Source organism: Corythoichthys intestinalis, chromosome 11, assembly GCF_030265065.1.
Source record: "Corythoichthys intestinalis isolate RoL2023-P3 chromosome 11, ASM3026506v1, whole genome shotgun sequence".
Taxonomy (NCBI): Eukaryota; Metazoa; Chordata; class Actinopteri; order Syngnathiformes; family Syngnathidae; genus Corythoichthys; species Corythoichthys intestinalis.
The window spans coordinates 22,832,318-22,852,006 of NC_080405.1; the positions used below are offsets into that span (position 1 = coordinate 22,832,318).

General features: G+C 38.5%; 1 protein-coding gene across 2 annotated transcripts in view; it reads right to left on the minus strand.

Annotated features, from left to right (window-relative positions):
* The window catches only part of LOC130924254 (calcium-binding protein 2-like), a 39,632-nt gene extending 25,213 nt beyond the window's left edge, over positions 1-14,419 (minus strand). Inside the window, exons 1-2 of one of the 2 annotated variants that reach the window (XM_057850691.1) lie at positions 14,300-14,419; positions 9,972-10,250 (exon numbers count right to left, since the gene is read on the minus strand). In XM_057850691.1, the coding sequence (XP_057706674.1) occupies positions 9,972-10,250; positions 14,300-14,383 (363 nt within the window). In that variant the 5' untranslated portion in view covers positions 14,384-14,419. Of the gene's footprint in view, positions 1-9,971; positions 10,251-13,767; positions 13,838-14,299 lie in introns of those variants that run through there. The other variant, XM_057850692.1, reaches the window with a different exon arrangement.
* Positions 14,420-19,689: the final 5,270 nt, after the last annotated feature.

Here is a 19,689-nt window from a genome sequence, read left to right on the forward strand (position 1 = left end):
AATCCATTTTGCCACATACCAAAAAAAGACCACATGGCAAAAAAAAGGCCACATGCCAAAATCCATTTTGCCATGTGACAAAAAAATGCCACATGCCAAAATCCATTTTGCCACATCCCAAAAAAAGACCACATGGCAAAAAAATGCCACATGCCAAAATCCATTTTGCCACATACCCCAAAAAATTCAGTTTTTCTACATGGCAAAAAAAAAAAATCCCACATGGCAAAAACAATGCCACATTCCAAAATCCATTTGGCCACGTCACAAAAAAATGCTGCATGCCAAAATCCATTTTGCCACATACCAAAAAAAGACCACATGGCAAAAAAAAGGCCACATGCCAAAATCCATTTTGCCATGTGACAAAAAAATGCCACATGCCAAAATCCATTTTGCCACATCCCAAAAAAAGACCACATGGCAAAAAAAGGCCACATGCCAAAATCCATTTTACCACATACTCCAAAAAAATGCCACATTCCAAAATACATTTTGCCACATGGCAAAAAAATATCCCTCATGCCTAAATCCATTTTGCCACATACCAAAAAAAAAATAATAATAAATGCCACATGGAAAAGAAAATGCCACATGCCAAAATCCATTTTGCCACATGGCAAAAAAATGCCACATGGCAAAATCCATTTTGCCACAAACCAAATACCACTTTTAGTTTTTGCTGTATCTCCCTTATAGTGCGAAAATTACAGTAATTTCAATCGAAGAAATTAAAAAAATAATGTTGTAATGAAACTAACAACTGCTAAAGAAGGCTAGCTCACTAAAACTAAACTCATTTATGTACAGTCCTTTATCAGGAAACAATTATAAAATGAATTGACAATTACACCGTAAACATTTTCATGGATGAAATTTTCATTATCATAGGATCTGAGAGTTGTTTAAGGATTTTAGAAAATATTTTGTGTTGAATAAGCAGTCAGAATGTAAATCAGAATTCACTGGTTTGGGTATCGAATCTCAGCTGTAGTAAGCATACTTATTTTTCCAGTACTTTTAAATTTAAAAAAATATATATACATATATATACTAATATAATAATAAACCAAGAGCAGATGTGTAACCATTTTTTCAATGAACGTCAGTAGCCATGAAATAAATTTACATTAAAAATGTATATATATATCAATACAGCATGGGATTAATATTGTTCTATCAATTTTCTACATCACTTGTCCTCATTTTGATTGTGGCTGACTAGAGCTTATCTGAGCTGACTGGTCAAAAGGTAAGCAGGTCGAAAGCTTCCGTTCACATTTACACTTACTGACAATTTGGACGCTCTTTGACAAACAAACACACTCACATTCACACCAAGGTAAGTGTGTGTTTGATTAATGGATGTGAGGAAAAGAAAGAAAATGATAAGAAAAGGAGGAGTGTGATGTTAATATCATTGTATTGTTTTGCTGTTGCCCACAATTGCTACCGCTAGAGGTCATTAGAGACAAATTACTAACCTGTTATGGTCACAGGGATGGGGCACTTGTTTATCTATATTTCCTTTTAGTGCCACTCTACCTGCATTGAGGTCACAAATTTCAACAAGGAATCTAGTTCAACTACAAATTTATGCTACTTTTCTCAATGCATTATACTTGCTGACGATACAAGCATTTCAATAAGAAAAGCACATTTGAGATGCAGGTGATTAGACTTACAAGTGAATTGAGTTTATGAGTTAGGGGCACCACTGGCTGATTTCCATAACGGACATGCAAAATGCTTTCTGTAAAATGTAATTTTTTCCCTCCGATCGTTAAGATAAATTAATAGGTCCGGACCATAAGCGGATTTTCGGGGGGAGGCCAAGGGGGCCAGGCCCCCTGGTGTCCAAAAAGTGTCATTACACGTAATTGACTTCCCTATAGAGTATATAATTTTAGAATTAAAATTTTCCCGTAAAATACCGTCTATAAAAGTTGTAAAGCAATAAAACACACAACAAAAATTCATTTGAAAAAAAAAACAATATTTTTATAATGGATCAAAATTATTTTTCGAACAGATCATGTGACTAGCACTTTAGACGGTCCTTTGCGTTACTTAGCCAAAACAACTCGATTTTTTAAAAAAAACTAAGCTTTCAAAAGCAACAACTACTGACACTAAAGATGCTAATTGTACAACGGAGCCACCACTGGTGCCTTGCCAATGTAGTTACACCTGTCAAAAATTGTGTCCCCTGGCCGCGGGAGCGCACACACAAGCATTAGTTATGATTTATGTCGACTTAAACAATTAATTGAAACCAGAATAGAACCAGTTATATATTTTGGACATCGACGTTTATTAAACTGGAGAAGATCCATACAGGATTTGAATTACAGTAATAACAGTTATAGGTCATGCTGGTCATCCGACGAGTAAAACTGTAAAACATGGCCTTTTTTACGTTCAGTATGTTTGTTATGTTATACGACAGAAAAAAAAGTTTTTTTTTTTTTTTTTTTAATGGATGTGCCTTTTGGATAACTACATCACCAAAACACGGAAATCAAGCAAATAAGTGCAGCGCAGTGACTCCGCCCAGGGGATACAATTTTTGACCAGGGTAACTACATTGGCAGGGTACCATATCAAATGGATGACGATCTTCGCGAAAAGTATAGCCTAAGCAGCCTGATTTGGAATTCCCCTCAAGAATGATGGGAAACAAAACACCCTCATTTTCAACTTATTATTATAAACATTCTTGTATGTTAATTTTATTGCTGACACTGCATTTCGGGGTCATCAACATGTTGTCCCCCCTCTGCCCCAAAAGTCAAACTCCACCTATGCTCCTGACCTAAATGGTGCACTTGGCTGCAGGCCAAGGGGGTGACAAACTTGCAAACTTGTCAATCTTTCTGATCTCACACCGTTAGTAATTTTACTCCTGCTGTCGATGATTTAAAGCCTTGAAGGTTCAAGCGGCATCCCCTGACTGGCGGTACGTGTGCATTTTACTGGTATGACTGTAATAGACCTTGAATTTTGAGTCTGAGTTAAGTTAAATCACATTATATTATTTCCTGTAGCTGTTGTGCCATGTTGCTCATTCCATGTTGTCGAATTACAAATCGACTCACTCAAATGAGTTTGAGGCAACCTGACACCAGAAACTAACCATTATAACTGATTAATTAGCAGCTCAGTTGCCACTGATCACATTTCTATTCAGTATGTACATCATATTTGTTTGTTTGTGCACATTGGGTACTGATCTGGTGTCCGATGTTCTGCAACTGGTGTCCACTAACAAGAGCTGTCAATCAGAGATAAATGGTGTAAGGAATAAGGTATGAGGGTGTGGATACGTTCGATGTCACTTGATACTAACCCTTACATGGGTAGTGCATTGTCACTACAGTGGACATCTCTTCAAAAGTTATCATTAGCTTAACTCATTCACTGCCAGCCCAGGTTACGGAATTTGTGTTGTGTTAGCTAGTAAAATGTCCAATCCATTTCAGCTGGAAGAGGATAGAAGCGAAAATGAATTGGACATCGACTGTATTTTAATGGCAGCAGAAGAGTTAATGTGAGAGATTTACAAAACAAATATAGAAAACAATCTTTTTTTGTTCAATTTTCAATTTCTTTTAATTATTTATTACTGTTAGTTTACTATATTTTTAAGTTTATTTAATCATTACTTCTTAATTACTCATAGCTGTTTTTAAATGTTTTTTTTCAATAATTTAAAAATGTTATTACTATTTTTTTCACCAAAATCTATCCTTCAATTATTTCATTCAATTCATTTGAAATTATACAGTATATACATTAGAGATAGACCGATTAACGGCCGGGCTGATTATCAGCGCTGATATATGGAAATTTGACGCATATCGGTATCGGCTTATATTTAAATCCGACCAGCCAATATGAAAAAATCAATTTAAAGATGGGTTATTTCGGCTCAGATGCACCCACGCCTTCCTCTCCTGCCTGCTGTGTCCTGCACTAGTATTCATCCTGTCTTCTGATTGTTTAAATCGGAGGTCGGCAACCAGTGTTTTGAGAGCCGCATACGGCTCTTTAGCGCTGCCCTAGTGGCTCCCTAGAGCATTTTCAAAAATGTTTGAAAATGGAAAAATATGGTTGAAGGAAATATATTTTTTGTTTTGATATGGTTTCGGTAGGAGGACAAAAATGACACAAACATTCTTAACGTTTTCCAATTCTATAAAAATGTGTAGAATAAGTATTAAGTTTCCACGTTTCTGTCAACGAAGATTCGTGTCATAGCCTGCGACACACGTTTCTATCAGCAGGACGGGATTTCAGACAGGCCGATTTTGTAAACAAACCGGGAGCCAAGTACCTAGTTGGCAGTGTGAGAAAAAGTGTGATTCCATTACTTCTGAACAACTTAGAGGAGCGCAAAAATAGATTTAAGAAGTGCTTTGCATTCCCAAACTCCATTGATGCTGCGTATTTTGTTGCAACCCGAGAGATAATGAAGCTTGGAAAACCGTTCACAGATGGTGAGTATATGAAGGAAACATTCATCAACATATCAGAACACCTATTAGCAGACTTCAAAAACAAACCCGAAATAATAAAGAAAATCAAAGACATGCCCAGATGAAGGGCTTATTATGCACGTTCCATTTCGTTGTTTTTCGAAACCTCAAGATAAAAACGACAACAAAAATCGGATTTCTTTATTGCATTTCTATAATTTAGTAAAAGCAATGAAACAATTAATTGATATTGTAATGAAGTTAAACTTGAGGTGGCATCATATAACAGAGTAGTCACGTGGTGCGTTGGACCCACTTCAGGGAAAATAAACATTATATCCTGAAGACTCATTATGTATTTTTAGCTGACTTAGTCATTCTGATAGTAAATGGTAGGCTAATATAGCTAATACAGATACATACAAGCATGTTTTGCCTTAATTTTTAGGCCTATTTAAGGCTTTTAATTTTTTTGCGGCTCCAGACGTATTTGTTTTTTGTTTGTTTTTTTGTCCAAAATTGCTTTTTCAACATTTTGGGTTGCCGATCCCTGGGTTAAATGATAATTTTAAGGCCCTCAAAGAGCTTCACACTATATCCTCATGTACCTACTGGTGACGCAGCACTAAGAGCAACGCGGGGTTCAGTATCTTGCTCAAGGATGCTTTGACGAGGTCATCGGTGCTTTCTTTTCTGTAGAATTTGTTCAAAGAGCTAGTAATTTAACTTTTCATTCAACTTTATAAGAGATGTTTCTGAGTCTAGGAAATTCACGCACCTCTGGTGATATTATTTTCTATTTGTGTAATTCAATAAACATGCTTTTGTCATTTCAATGACGTTGTGTTTGCATTATTCATTTTTTTCACACCAATTTATACACTTTTATTGCAAATCAATATCGGCTCCAAAAATCGGTTGTCAATCGCTAATATATTTATATACATGTATGAATAATTATTTCCCACTACAAAATACGTGTGGGCAACACTAATTCTGCAATGTTGGATGTCAGAAGGGGGGGGGCGCAAAATGTTCTCACATGGGCCGCGATTGGCCCCCGGGCTGCAAGTTTGACACCCCGTTCCTACATGGATGTAATAAAATCATTTAAGAAAAAAAAAAGTCGTGCGTGAACGGGCTAATTATGTAGCGTTTTAATCTAATCTTTATTTGTGATGACCTAATATGCAACAGCAAAAGCCTAGATATTTAACTTATTTTCAGTGAAGATCTCAAGATGTTGGATCTCTGAAAAGTCAGTACGTCAGTGGCAAATACAGCACTTTGATTCAAAGTTAATAGACTCATACTGGAGTTGCGCAACAGTTCTGTCGTCATTTGTCTGCCTTGAGTTCACCCCGAGTGGGCAGAGGATGATCCATCAGCACAACCTGGAAATGAGCTTTTAATTAGATAGAGGCGCCTGCTTCTTCCGCTCCTTCCTGATTGTGCTGACACTCTCTCACCACTCAATGTCTTATTTTTGGTCCTGTCACATCACCACTGACATCAGCTATTTTTCTTTTCCTGGAGATATTCTGCTGACGTGAGGATGTTACATCGTCCTAGGAATGACTCACAAGGCATAATCTCACATTTTATTTCCACGGATCCTAATACCGTCATTACTCATTTTTCAGCCGGCGCTGACAGATGCAACATGTACACATGTATGTAATGGTGTGGCCCTCTCCTGTGTCACTTGCGTGTCTTGTGTCACCATGTGAGGGACACGGGATGTGATTGGATGCGAGTCAGTGCACAATGGCTGGGAGTATACGGCTGTATCATCACATCTCTGGCCGTTCATGGCACTATCTGTTACGGATTACACTTTCCTAATGTTTCCTAAAGTAAAGGAGCTTAAATCCTCTCCAACACACGCTATCTCATCCTTAACATTGACGCGCCTGCTGTGCACTGGGGGTTAAATGAGATGGAAAATAGTTGATATGGCTGTATTAAATGCAGCCTTTTGCCTAATAATATAAGATGTCAGATGTGGTAGATTAATTGCACTGCAATGCCATGGCTATGAGTGACAAACATAAATTTGGTTTTGAAGTGTTGGTAACACTAAGGAAAAACATTTTTCAGAAGGGAACGTCTTTAAATTTGGATAGGGACCAGGGACTTTCTTGAAACAGCAGGAGCCGCTGTTATTAACCATTCTTTCCAATATGGACTATTTTCATTAATCTACATATATCTACAGTGGGGCAATTAAGTATTTAGTCAACCACTAATTGTTCTCCCACTTGAAAATATTAGAGAGACCTGTAATTGTCAACATGGGCAAACCTCAACCATGAGAGACAGAATGCGGAAAGAAAAAAAAAATCACATTGTTTGATTTTTAAAGAATTTATTTGCAAATCATGGTGGAAAATAAGTATTTGGTCAATACCAAAAGTTCATCTCAATACTTTGTTATGTACCCTTTGTTGGCAATAACGGAGGCCAAACGTTTTCCGTAACTCTTCACAAGCTTTTCACACACTGTTGCTGGTATTTTGGCCCATTCCTCCTTGCAGATCTCCTCTAGAGCAGTGATGTTTTGGGGCTGTCGTTGGGCAACACGGACTTTCAACTCCCTCCACAGATTTTCTATGGGGTTGAGATCTGGAGACTGGCTAGGCCATTCCAGGACCTTGAAATGCTTCTTACGAAGCCACTCCTTTGTTGCCCTGGCTGTGTGTTTGGGATCATTGTCATGCTGAAAGACCCAGAGACGTCTCATCTTCATGCCCTTGCTGATGGAAGGAGATTTTCACTCAAAATCTCTCGATACATGGCCACATTCATTCTGTCTTTTACACAGATCAGTCGTCCTAGTCCCTTTGCAGAAAAACAGCCCCAAAGCATGATGTTTCCACCCCCATGCTTCACAGTGGGTATGGTGCAATTCAGTATTGTTTTTCCTTTAAACAAGAGAACCTGTGTTTCTACCAAAAAGTTCTATTTTGGTTTCATCTGACCATAACACATTCTCCCAGTCCTCTTTTGGATCATCCAAATGCTCTCAAGCAAACCGCAGACGGAGCTGGAGGTTTACTTTCTTCAGCAGGGGGACACGTCTGGCAGTGCAAGATTTGAGTCCTTGGCGGCGAATTGTGTTACTGATAGTAGCCTTTGTTACTGTGGTCCCAGCTCTCTGTAGGTCACTCACTAGGTCCCCCCGTGTGGTTCTAGGATTTTTGCTCACCATTCTTGTTATCATTTTGACGCCACGGGGTGAGATCTTGCATGGAGCCCCAGAACGAGGGAGATTATCAGTGGTCTTTTATGTCTTCCATTTTCTAATAATTGTCCTACAGTTGATTTCTTTACACCAAGCGTTTTACCCATTGCAGATTCAGTCTTCCCAGCCTGGTGCAGGTCTACAATTTTGTCTCTGGTGTCCTTCGACAGCACTTTGATCTTGGCCATAGTGGAGTTCGGAGTGTGACTGACTGAGGTGTGGACAGGTGTCTGTTATACTGATAATGAGTTAAAACAGGTGCCATCAATACAGGTAACGAGTGGAGTCTCGTTAGACCTCGTTAGAAGCGGTTAGACCTCTTTGACATCCAGAAATCTTGCTTGTTTGTAGGTGACCAAATACTTATTTTCCACTTTAATGTGGAAATAAATTCTTTAAAAATCACACAATGTGATTTTCTGTTTTTTTATCCACATTCTGTCTCTCATGGTTGAGGTTTACCCATGTTGACAATTACAGGCCTCTCTAATCTTTTCAAGAAGGACAACTTACACAATCGGTGGTTGACTAAACACTTATTTGCCCCACTGTGTGTGTGTATATATATATATATATATATATATATATATATATATATATATATATATATATATATATATATATATATATAAACGTATATATATTAACGTATATTTATATACAGATACCAGGAACAACGTCCGACATCTCCATTCAGAAGAGCGCAATCCTAGAGACAGCTAAGATGCTGCGCAGGACCCTCAAGCTCCAAGGCCTCTGGTAGAGGACCCGAGCTTGAAAGGAGAGACCATACCGCCCGGGTGGGCGAGACGACAATTTATATATATATATATATTTAGATGTATATATATATATATATATTTATTTATTTATTTATATTGCCCCACATACACACATATACATATTATGGCTGTCCCACTCTTATCACTTGATCAGAAATCGGGCCGATCGCGCCATTTTTCAGAGGATCGGAATCGGGTGAAAAGGATTGTGTTTTTGAGAAAAAAATATATTCTTAGGTTTTTTTGCTTTGTACTCATACAGCCTCTCAGTCTCCTTCCTGCTGCTTTTCTTGTTCAGCAGGCAGCTGGAGTTTGCTACTTCAAGTTAACGATGATTGACAGGTTTGTAGCTTTGATCTGGCGAGTGAAGGCTCTGTAGCACTACGATCAAAGGCACAAATGTGTCAGTCATTGTTTAGTCAAAGTTTGGTGTCTCGAGGCTGTTCTCAGAGGCGTGAGCGTCAAAGCGTGAGTGAATTTGAGTGGACTCGCCCGTATGAATTATATGAATGTTATGGAGAGTGATTAAAAGTATGGCGTTAAAAGTGATGCAATGAAAAATGTGGGTGTGCCTACATTTTGTGCTGGTGCACCTTAAGAAAAAAGTAAGTGTGGAGCCTTGTCAATACAGTATATATCACAATGTAAATGTTTTCCATTATCAATCAGGTGTAATATATATATGTTTTTTTTTTACTTTTTAACGGCTAAAAAGTAACAACATAATCCCCTCCCAAAACTAGCATTGCCAAAAGGACACCAAAATACTCCACAACACTCATGGAAAAAGCAGAAGAGGAATTACGGTAACAAGTACAGTACTGTAACATGTTTGGAACTTTTGTTTAAATAAAACCACACCAAAAAAACCACACCTTTTTTTCTGCTATCGGATCGGACTCAGTATCGGCAGATTCTCAAGATCAGATGACTCGGACTCAGGTGCAAAAATATGCCATCAGTACATCCCTAATATGTGTATGTATATGAACGTTAATTGCGGTTTTTATTCATAGTAAATTTCAATTGCATTGTTTTTAAAATACTAATAATAATAATAATAAAAAAATGATTATTCCACATGCTCAATAGTGATACAAATGTTAAGAGCGCATAATAATAGGGAAAGTCTACATTGAATTACTTAAGGTTATTTTCTGAGTCTTATGACAGATGTAATAAATTTCTTAAGTACAATATATTATTTTGATTTCAAACATTACATTCACCTTTGCCGTCACTCCCTTTTATCCATTCTCGTTTTGTTCCTTATGCTTTATACTCAATTGAAACTTCTATCACCAGCCTATTTATTTCCTGTTTGTCACGGACAGAGCGATATGAGATGCAACAAAGTAATGTAAATGCCCCCCCACCCCCACTGTTGTCTGCTGAAACCCTCTAAGTTTCCCAGTTGAATTTCATTTGGGAATAGGTCAACACACCACTAATTTTATGATTATCTACCTGTCCAAACACAGAGTCAACGATGGGCAGCAGGTTGACAGGCTCCAGCTCCTCCACCTCTTCTTTGATGCTGTCTTTCTTCCGCGTTCCCTCCATCATCTCCTCCAGCCTCTCTTCCAACGTCTGCTCGTTCTCGGAGGCCGTCTTCGTAATGTGGACACCTCTCTGATGGTGGCCGAGCTGCAGTGCGGCTACTTGGATGTCGGCTGTGATGCCCCCTCCCTGCTCATTAGCACGCTTCCTGCGCTTCTCTACCTTCTTCTTGATGGCGGCCTGCACCTGTGGCAGCAAAGAGACTTTCAGAAATTCGGGACAAATACAGTCTTTACTCCATTGTGCTTCGACCAGTAACGGAAATTCGGGATTTATGGTGATGAAATACCGATTACGGTGTCCAAACTGCAGCCATGAGGTCAATTGTGACCAAACATCTGCTTATTATTGGCCCACAATAAAACTAAATGAACATTTCACACTGCCTGCACCAGTTCCGTACATTGTAATATTATAAATATCACATATATTATACTTATTTCCTATACTTGTTTTTCTACTTTGTTTCTACCTTCTTTCAGCCAATATAGGGTGAACATTTTCATCAATTAGGCTTTAATGAATACAATATAACTGATAGCGTGACTTGTAATTTGTTTGCTCGGATTTCGCTAGGGGTCAGTCAAATTAATCTAAAACTTGCACACCTACCCCTGGGCACAACATTAAGGCCACATACAAATAATCTTAACAGCACAGACATTTGTGAATAAGATTACATGACTGAAACGCAAACAATCTGCATCGCTAAATGCATACCCCACAGTTACTCTGTTGATTTTCTTTTACAAGCCATCATAATTTTTACTGATATTTTATTCATTTGAGGCCATTTCTATCTGACCAATCACCAAGTTTGATGTCTGTTTGATTCATACTCTTTAAATAAATCCAGACAGACGTACAGACTCTGATGAAATATAATATAATGATGCTCTTGTTTTAGTTCCGAATGTGGAGAATGAGATGTAATTCTGAGGCTGCTTAGTGCAGAGGTGAATATGCTTGAGTAGTCGGAGATCAGATTCCAGATTTTTGGTATGACCCCCCCAAAAAAATTATTTACTTTGAACTTTTTCATCTACAGTATTTGTTGTTTTATCATGGACAATGAATATTTACACTGTTTCAAAAACAGCAATTTGACAGAAAATTTTTGGTCACGGTCACACTGCACAAATTCACCTACATTTCAAACTAAATGCTGTTATTTTGGTCAATGTAGCAGCACAACATATTTTGGTCAGCATATTAGAAATACCCCAAAATTGCAGTTGTAAAAACACAATTTAAATATAATTTTCATCTATTTTGCTGTTTTGGTTGGAATACCCTGGACTGGTCGCCAACCTAACACAGGGTATATGGTGGAAAACACAGACAAGACTGAAAAAGCAGTTTCTGCTCTTGCACTCCTATTTAAAAGAAACTGCTTTATTTTAAACCATAACAACTGTTGTGTTTGGTAGAACAATATGTGTATATGCTGCCATAGCAAATTCATGGCGCATTAAGCCCCGAACTATTTTTATTTGTCCATTTTAACCTGAAAACCCCCGTTTACAGATGTCGCGCAACCGCTTTTGTTTCAACCTAGCCATATGAGGAAGGTAAGTAATTATATTTATTATTCAAAATGTCTGTCATTTTTAGCTTAATTGATTAATTGATGTCTAATATTTAATTTTTTTTTAAAAATGAATTTAAAAAATTATTCACTCGCATAGTTTAAACTTTTAAACAAATTATGTCACAATGAAAAAATATAGCGTCCGTAAAAAAGTCACGGATATCTACCACATAACTATCCCTTAATTGTATATATTTTTTTTTTTGTTACTGTCGCATTTTCTCCGATGTGTTAGATGATAAATAATCGACCCAAACAAACAAAAATATTGAAAAAAAAACATTTAAAAGGGTAAGTACAGTATATGAAAAAGAAACTCTCGACCACTCCTTGATGTCTGCGATTTCTGCGTCGCGACCCTTGTTAAATTAGCATGTTTCACCCATAAAATCCCCCAAAAATCCAGCCGTGGCCATTCACAGCTGTGTCTTGACACTCAGTGATACATGCTACATGGAGTTTTTGGATCGAAACAAGGCAAGCACTCGATAATATCTCGTTAAAGTCATGTTGTCTGTAATTCTGCTCTCGTGTGGTCTCGCCTCCAGATGGGGTTTTGCTGTTTAAAAAACTTTTTTTTTTTTTTTTAAATGCCCTCCTGTTCAAATTTTTTATTCCCCCAGAAAATTGAGATTTTAAGCTTTTCAAAGATGTATCACACATGCATATAGGACAATTTTGAAATTTGGTCAAATTGGTGGTCTCAGAGCAGAACTTCCTATAGACCCTACTCACATGACGTCACAACCACGCCTCCGTGCCATATTGTCCGTCAACTCGTCGTGTTTACGCATTACCGCTGCATAAATTCCTCCTATTATGGCGTGTTTTTCTGCTCATTAACATTAATAATCAAAATGGTGAAGGAGTGTGTGGCGGTTGGTTGCAGTAACAGAAGATAGACGGAGAGACTTGAAGTTCTATCATATTCCGAGAGACACGGAGAGGAGAGCGAGATGGACTGCTGCAATTCGATGAGAAAACTGGGCACCAAACGATCACCACAGACTATGTAGTAGTCATTTTATACCTGGTAAGATGCATTTAATATATATTTAGAGGGTTTTGGGCTGACAACCACGATTAAGATGATTGCGAGGCTAATCGCCAACAACATACAGTTTCAAATTCAAGATGTTTATTTCTTCCGCCATCATTATTTTTTGAATAATATTTAGCTGGTACCAAGTGAAAGAAGCTGGCCCCGTCTCCGGATCATCAGTTAAACAGGTGTATCCAAACTTTTTGCAAAGGGGGCCAGATTTGGTGTGGTAAAAATGTGGGGGGCTACCTTGGCTGATTTACGTAGAACAATATAGTTAAACACATTTTAGCAAGCCCTTCTGTGTGTCACATTTGCTTTATTATAATTTTTTTAATTCATAATTTCAACAATCTCGCCTTTGTGGCGTTCTCTTTCGACACTCGGGCTCTTGCGAAATACTGCTGCTGTGAAATTAAACTAGCTTCAAGTTGCTATAATTTCTCGCTGCGTATCTTCCGTGTAATGTTGTACATGTCAGCGTGTCTTGTTTGGTAGTATTGTGTTACATCGAACTCATCGAACAGCGACTGTCTCTTTGCAAATGAGGCAGACACACTTGCTGCGTATTTTATTGAAAAAAATAGTCCAATATCCACTTATCCTTGAAGCGTCGGCCATCGCAGTCAACTTTTTTTTTTTTTATTGTCACCATTTTAGAAAATTGGAAGTAAAGGGTTACACGGGGTAATGTTGCTTAGAGTGCTGCTCTTAAAGTTTTTCAAAGTTTTGTGAGAATAGGCTGAGTTTCTGTGGACAAGACAGTTGTAGATATCAGGGTAGCAGATGTCAGGCAGAGACGGCGAAGACAGCGGGTCGAAAAATATTGATTTAGGCATCAAATATGGATCTGGCGAATGGATAGACTGAAGCTTTTCCTCATAACGCCTTTTATGCAACGCATCCAATGAGTTCACAGCGTCTGAAAGCACCGGGGCTTCCATGAATTGCACTATAAATTGCACGACAAATTGAAACCATTGAGAATACGGATAAACAATGACGGACAATATGGCGGCCGGATACAGCGACACGTCATTCTGTGACGTTGGTGAGTAGGGTCTATTCACCTGAGTGTTTTCTACCATGTACTAGTATACAGTAGATCAAGGGTATCCAAGTGCGGTCATCGAAAGCCCCTATCCAGCTTGTTTTTCATGTCTCCTTCCTTTAACACACCTGAATCAAATAATCAGCTCATCAGGAAGCGCTACAAGAGCCTGATAATGATCCTGATTATTTGAGTCAGGTGTGTTGGAGGAGGGAGACATGGAAAACAAGTTGGATAGGTGCTCTCGAGGACCGGACTTGGATACCACCGCATTAGATAGTCATATAGTAGAAGTACCATATTATAGTAGTCATTTTTTCAGTAATAATAACAATGATAATATTAATTTTTTTTTTACATAGGTAGTACCAATAGTAGCAGCAACTATTGCATAACAATGTTTACCTCCACCTCACCCAGGTTAAGCAAATAATATTAAAAACTTGAAGTTGATTATATTGATGGCAAATGTATTTTATCTGAAACCTTTTCCCGCTCCTAAAGTAACATATTGTTATGGTGTTTGTAGAGGAAACAGAATAAAAACACACCTGTTTGGCGGTCCTTTCCTGTGGCACGCTCATGGCTGCAGCAGTCCCTCCTGCGGCCGACGACTCTCGAATGATCATGAACATGTCGATGCGACTCAGGCGCACGCACCCTCTCTCTCTCACTCCCCCCACCCTCCCTCTCTTGTCCTTCTTTGCCGCTCTCCTCTTTTATTTTTAAGTGCAAAATCTGGTACAAATTGAGTTGAGGAAAAGGTCAGTGGATTCAAGGGTTTTTCCTCAAAAGTTGCCTAGAGTTGCCGCTCTCAAGCTCCTCAACCTCACATCCAATTCTTTGTCCTGCATCTCTCACCCTGTGGTCCTGCTCAAAGCTCAGCGTTTCTTCTGCTCAAGTCCTTGACGTTGAGCTTGTCCGGTACAAATTTCTTTCTTGGTGGCTTTTTATCATCAGCTTTTGTCTTGGCCCCAGGATTAAGTTCCTGAACCTCTGCCCTCACTCGCTATCTCTTGGCCTTTTAGGTGACACTCTATACCTCTTGCGCTTTACGTCTTACCGACCTTAACGTCCTCCTCTTTTTCAACATGGCCATCTAAGGATACCGCTCACTTTACCTCCACAAGAAACCATCCTGCCTGATGTGTTTACAGCCTTAACATCCAAATTCACGTTTTCACCTTGAGTAATCCATCATTAGAGTTATAAAGGGTGGACAAACTCTAATGAGTTTGCGGTGAGTTTTTATAAGAGGGTAAAATGGAGAATTAAGAAATATTGCAAACTTGAAACTTTGTTGGAATTAGCTGGTAATTGAGGGTCATTAATGGAACAATAAAGTATTCAAGCATGAATAAAAACCTTTTTGTCCCAAACAGACATACAGGCAAAATAAATAATTATACTTGCTTAAATTATAATCACTGTCCTTATTGTTTATTTGTTTTCCAAACGGTTGCTTGTAATGTTGGCTTGTAATGTAAAGGGTGGCGGATCAAACAATTCAGAGAATTATTTTAACAACAACAAAAAAAGCTGTTACTGTTACTGTACTGTACTATTGCAGTCGTGTAAATTATTAGTTTATTTCATAGTAGAGTTTGACTTTTGTGGCTGAGGGAACAAAACATGTTGATGACCCTGAAACGCGGTGTCAGCATTGAAATGAACTTACAAGATATTTGCTCGTTTAGTAGCTTAGCCCATGCTCGTAAATACAGGCATCCCAGCTATGTACTGTATGTGTGTGTGGTTGTGCGTGCGTATGTGAGCGCTTGTGTTTTCCTGTGGAGAAGTAGACGCCAATTTTTTTGCATTCCGCGGAGATGTCCAATTTAATGCCAAGTTTTTCCAGTCACTCACACCCTTGCCAAACAAATCCTCACCATGGTGAATTTGAAAATGGTGGCAGGGAAAACAGGAGATGGCAACTTTTCAGGAATATTTATAGTCAAACATTGAAAATGAGCGATTTTTGTTTCCCATCATTTTTTAGGGGAATTCTAAATCAGGTTGCTTAGGACAGCTATGCTTTTTTGCTTTTGAAAGCTTAGGTTAGGTGGTTTTGGCTAAGCAAAGCAAATGACCGTCTCTAAGGTGCTAGTCACATGATCTGTTCGAAAATTAATTTAGACCCGTCCCCTCCTGCCATCCCTGAAGGCCGGTTGATGGGCGCGCGGGTGGCCCGGGGGACCACCCTGGGTCCTGGGGGGGGGACGGTGGCTCCTTTGCTGGGCGGCGGGAGGAGGGATGGGCTGCGCATGGCCCCCCCAACCCCCCGCCCGCCCTCCCTCCCCAGGCTGGCTGGGTGGGGGCCGTGGCCCTGGGTTGGCGCCCGCGCGGTTTCTCCGCCCGTCTGCGTGGCTGTCGCGCGCCCGGTGGGGCTTGCGTGCTGCTGGATGTGGTAGGGCATGCTCGGGTTGGGGGTTCCGGTGCCGGGATTGGCGATGAGGCGGCGTAGGGTTGGTCGCCAACGGGCTTACACTCATAAGAGATTCACACGATTACTGGGTTCTAGATCACAGAACTGATTTGTGTACACTCTACCCCTTTCAGTCACTTAGCTTATAGTCTTATAGACACCCCCACCCCCATTCTCCTCTTTCACTGGCCAATTGGCCCCCACATGGTGTAAACCGGAAATACATCTCGCTGACGATAGCACCAGCATATTAGTAACTAGTTTAGATGTTCAATGTATTTCTTGTTGTTTGTGTATGTGTTTCTTTTCTTTCTTCTCTTGTATTTCTTTTCTTCTGTCCCCCCATAATCCCTTCCTGTTCGCTGCTTTGTCATAATAAAAAGGTATTTTGAAGGATCACAATGGGAGTATGTCAAACTCTCCATGTGAAACATTAAAACTGTTCAGAATCCGGGCACTTAGACTTCAATTCTCTGTGTCAAACAGCTGAACAGGACAGGTTTAAAAAAAAAAAAAAAAAAAAAAATTTAGACCTATTATAAAAATATTTTTTGTGTTCATTTCATTCATTATTGTTGCTGGTTTTATTGCTTTACGATTTTTATAGACAACATTTTACCGGCAAAGGCTTAATTTTGAATTCATTTATTGGAAAGTGAATTACATGCAATGATATTTTCGGCCACCGGGGCGGGGGGGGGGGGGGGGAAATTAGATGCAAAAGAAAAGTATCAGCAATGACTAAAGAAAATGTGTGATGATGACTATGTAACCTTAGTGGCGGGGATTACTCTTCGCATATGGTTTATTCCCATAAATTCTCCAATGGAAGCGTTCAAACTCAACGATGTTGTACACATCATAGGATTATCATGTTTCTTTTTTTCATCTGTTCTGTCCACATCAATAGTATCTGGGCTCAAATCCCCTTTTCATATCTGAAGCCTTGGCTGTGACATAAATTGGATTAATTTCCCATTTGCCCGGGTCAGGGATCCATTTGGTTATACAGCACGCAGGGGATATACTTTCATGTTTTTGTGTGATTTTAGTGCATTCAAATTCCGCATCCAAATGTTTGGTCTCAAATGCATCACCTCAAAGGGCTCCTGCATGCATAATCCCATCCTGCAAGCGCCACTGAACACACACATGTGCACACAGGTGAATGTTTCATCTCTATTTTTAGATCAATGGCTTAAAGCCGACCATGTAAGCATATTTTTGTGCTTGCTGTCACTTTGTAACACAATGTTTTTCAGTGACCAACAAAACAATTGTTTTTATAAGACTCAGTGAAGTATGCATTCAGTGACCTCTTGTCAGAGGACAAAGACATGTAAACCAGTCACCCTGCATTGTTTATTGATGTAGAGGGAAAGGTAAAATCCTCTGCTAAGGCAATGACAAGAGCTCTAGTTACAGAAAATGATGATACAAATGTCTAAGAGCTTGTATTAATTTTTAAAAAAATAAGTCTCTAAGGGAGAACCTTAGTAATAATTAAAAATAAATAAATAAATAAATGGCGGAAAACACAGACAAGACTGAAAAAGCAGTTTCTGCTCTTGCACTCCTCTTCAAAATAAACAGCTGTATTTTAAGCCAAAAGAACTTTTGTGTTTGATAGAGCAATACGTCTATATGCTGCAATAGCATATTCATGGCACATTAAGCCCCCGAACTATTTTTAATTTTTCCGTTTTACCCTGGAAACCCTGTTTACAGACGTCGCACAACCGCTTTTGTTTCAACCCAGCCATGAAAACAAGGTAAGTAATTATATTTATTATTTTAAATGTCTGTCATTTTTAGCTTAGAATCATTGATTGAAAAAAAAAAATCGACTTTAAAAAAATTATTCACTCGCATATTTTAAACTTTTAAACAAATGACATCACAATGAAAAAAATGGTGTCTGTAAAAAAAAACCAAAATCCAGCTGTGGCCATTCACAGCTGTGTCTTGACACTCGGTGACACATGCTACATGGAGTTTTTGGATGGAAACAAGTTAAGTACACGATAATATTTTATCATGGCGTCTGTAATTCTGCTCTCGCCTGCTCTCACCTCCAGATAGAGTTTTGCTGTTTAAAAAACATTTTTTTAAAATGCCCTCCTGTCCAAAATTTTTATTCCCCCAGAAAATTGAGATTTTAAGCTTTCCAATGATGTATCACACATGCATATAGGGCAATTTTGAAATTTGGCCAAATTGGGGGTCTCAGAGCGGAACTTTAAGTCACCTGAGTGTTTTCCGCCATAATATATGTATATACTGTATATACACAGTGTACAGTATATATATATATATATATATATATATTAGGGCTGTCAAACGATTAAAATTTTTAATCGAGTTAATTACAGCTTAAAAATTAATTAATCGTAATTAATCGCAATTAATCGCAATTCAAACCATCTATAAAATATGCCATATTTTTCTGTAAATTATTGTTGGAATGGAAAGATAAGACAAGATGGATATATACATTCAACATACGGTACATAAGGACTGTATTTGTTTATTATAACAATAAATCAACAAGATGGCATTAACATTATTAACATTCTGTTAAAGTGATCCATGGATAGAAAGACTTGTAGTTCTTAAAAGATGAATATTAGTACAAGTTATAGAAATGTTATATTAAAACGCCTCTTAATGTTTTCGTTTTAATAAAATTTGTAAAATTTTCAATCAAAAAATAAACTAGTAGCCCTATTCTGTCCTCAATGTGTGTGAGTACACAAATTGACAGATAGCGAACATAAGTTCCAAAAAGAAATCAGACGGTGTGGCAAAGTTGCATGGGCTTTACTGAAGTCATCTCTTTTTGACAGGAGCACGTTTCTTGTATTTTTGTAAAACTGAAAATAACAAGGCAATGTGTCAATTACTTGCATAAATCACAAAATAACATAAAATGTACACACACGTGTCCATTTGAGCAGTAGCACTAGCCAATTAGCTCACAAGCATCAAACAATGTAACTGCATTTCACCATATATGTGAACAAATTCAAATACACATCATCAATAACTATCTAATGCTCATGAATATAAGCAAAGGAGGAATATAACTCACAAGCGATGCATGTATTAGACACAAACAGTGTGATGGGTCTATGAGAATTGCCACTGAATACTGGATGCGGACGTTAGCTGGTCTGAATAGCACTGTCTATTATTGTGAGTTCGCGTCGACATATAATCACGTCAGAAAAGCGCGCCGAAACCCAAATAATCAGCTGCACTGAATCGCCAGCAGAGGGCGACATTACGCCACATAACCTATGCAAGTCACACCCAAGCGCCAGCAGTGGGCAGAAAAACTCCATAAAACACAATTAACAAGTTGGCCTTTCACTGTACTGACATTTAAATCTGTCTGAGCGGGCCTAGTGCGTTAATTGCGTCAAATATTTTAACATGATTAATTTTAAAAATTAATTAACGCCCGTTAACGCGATAATTTTGACAGCCCTAATATATATATATATATATAACTAG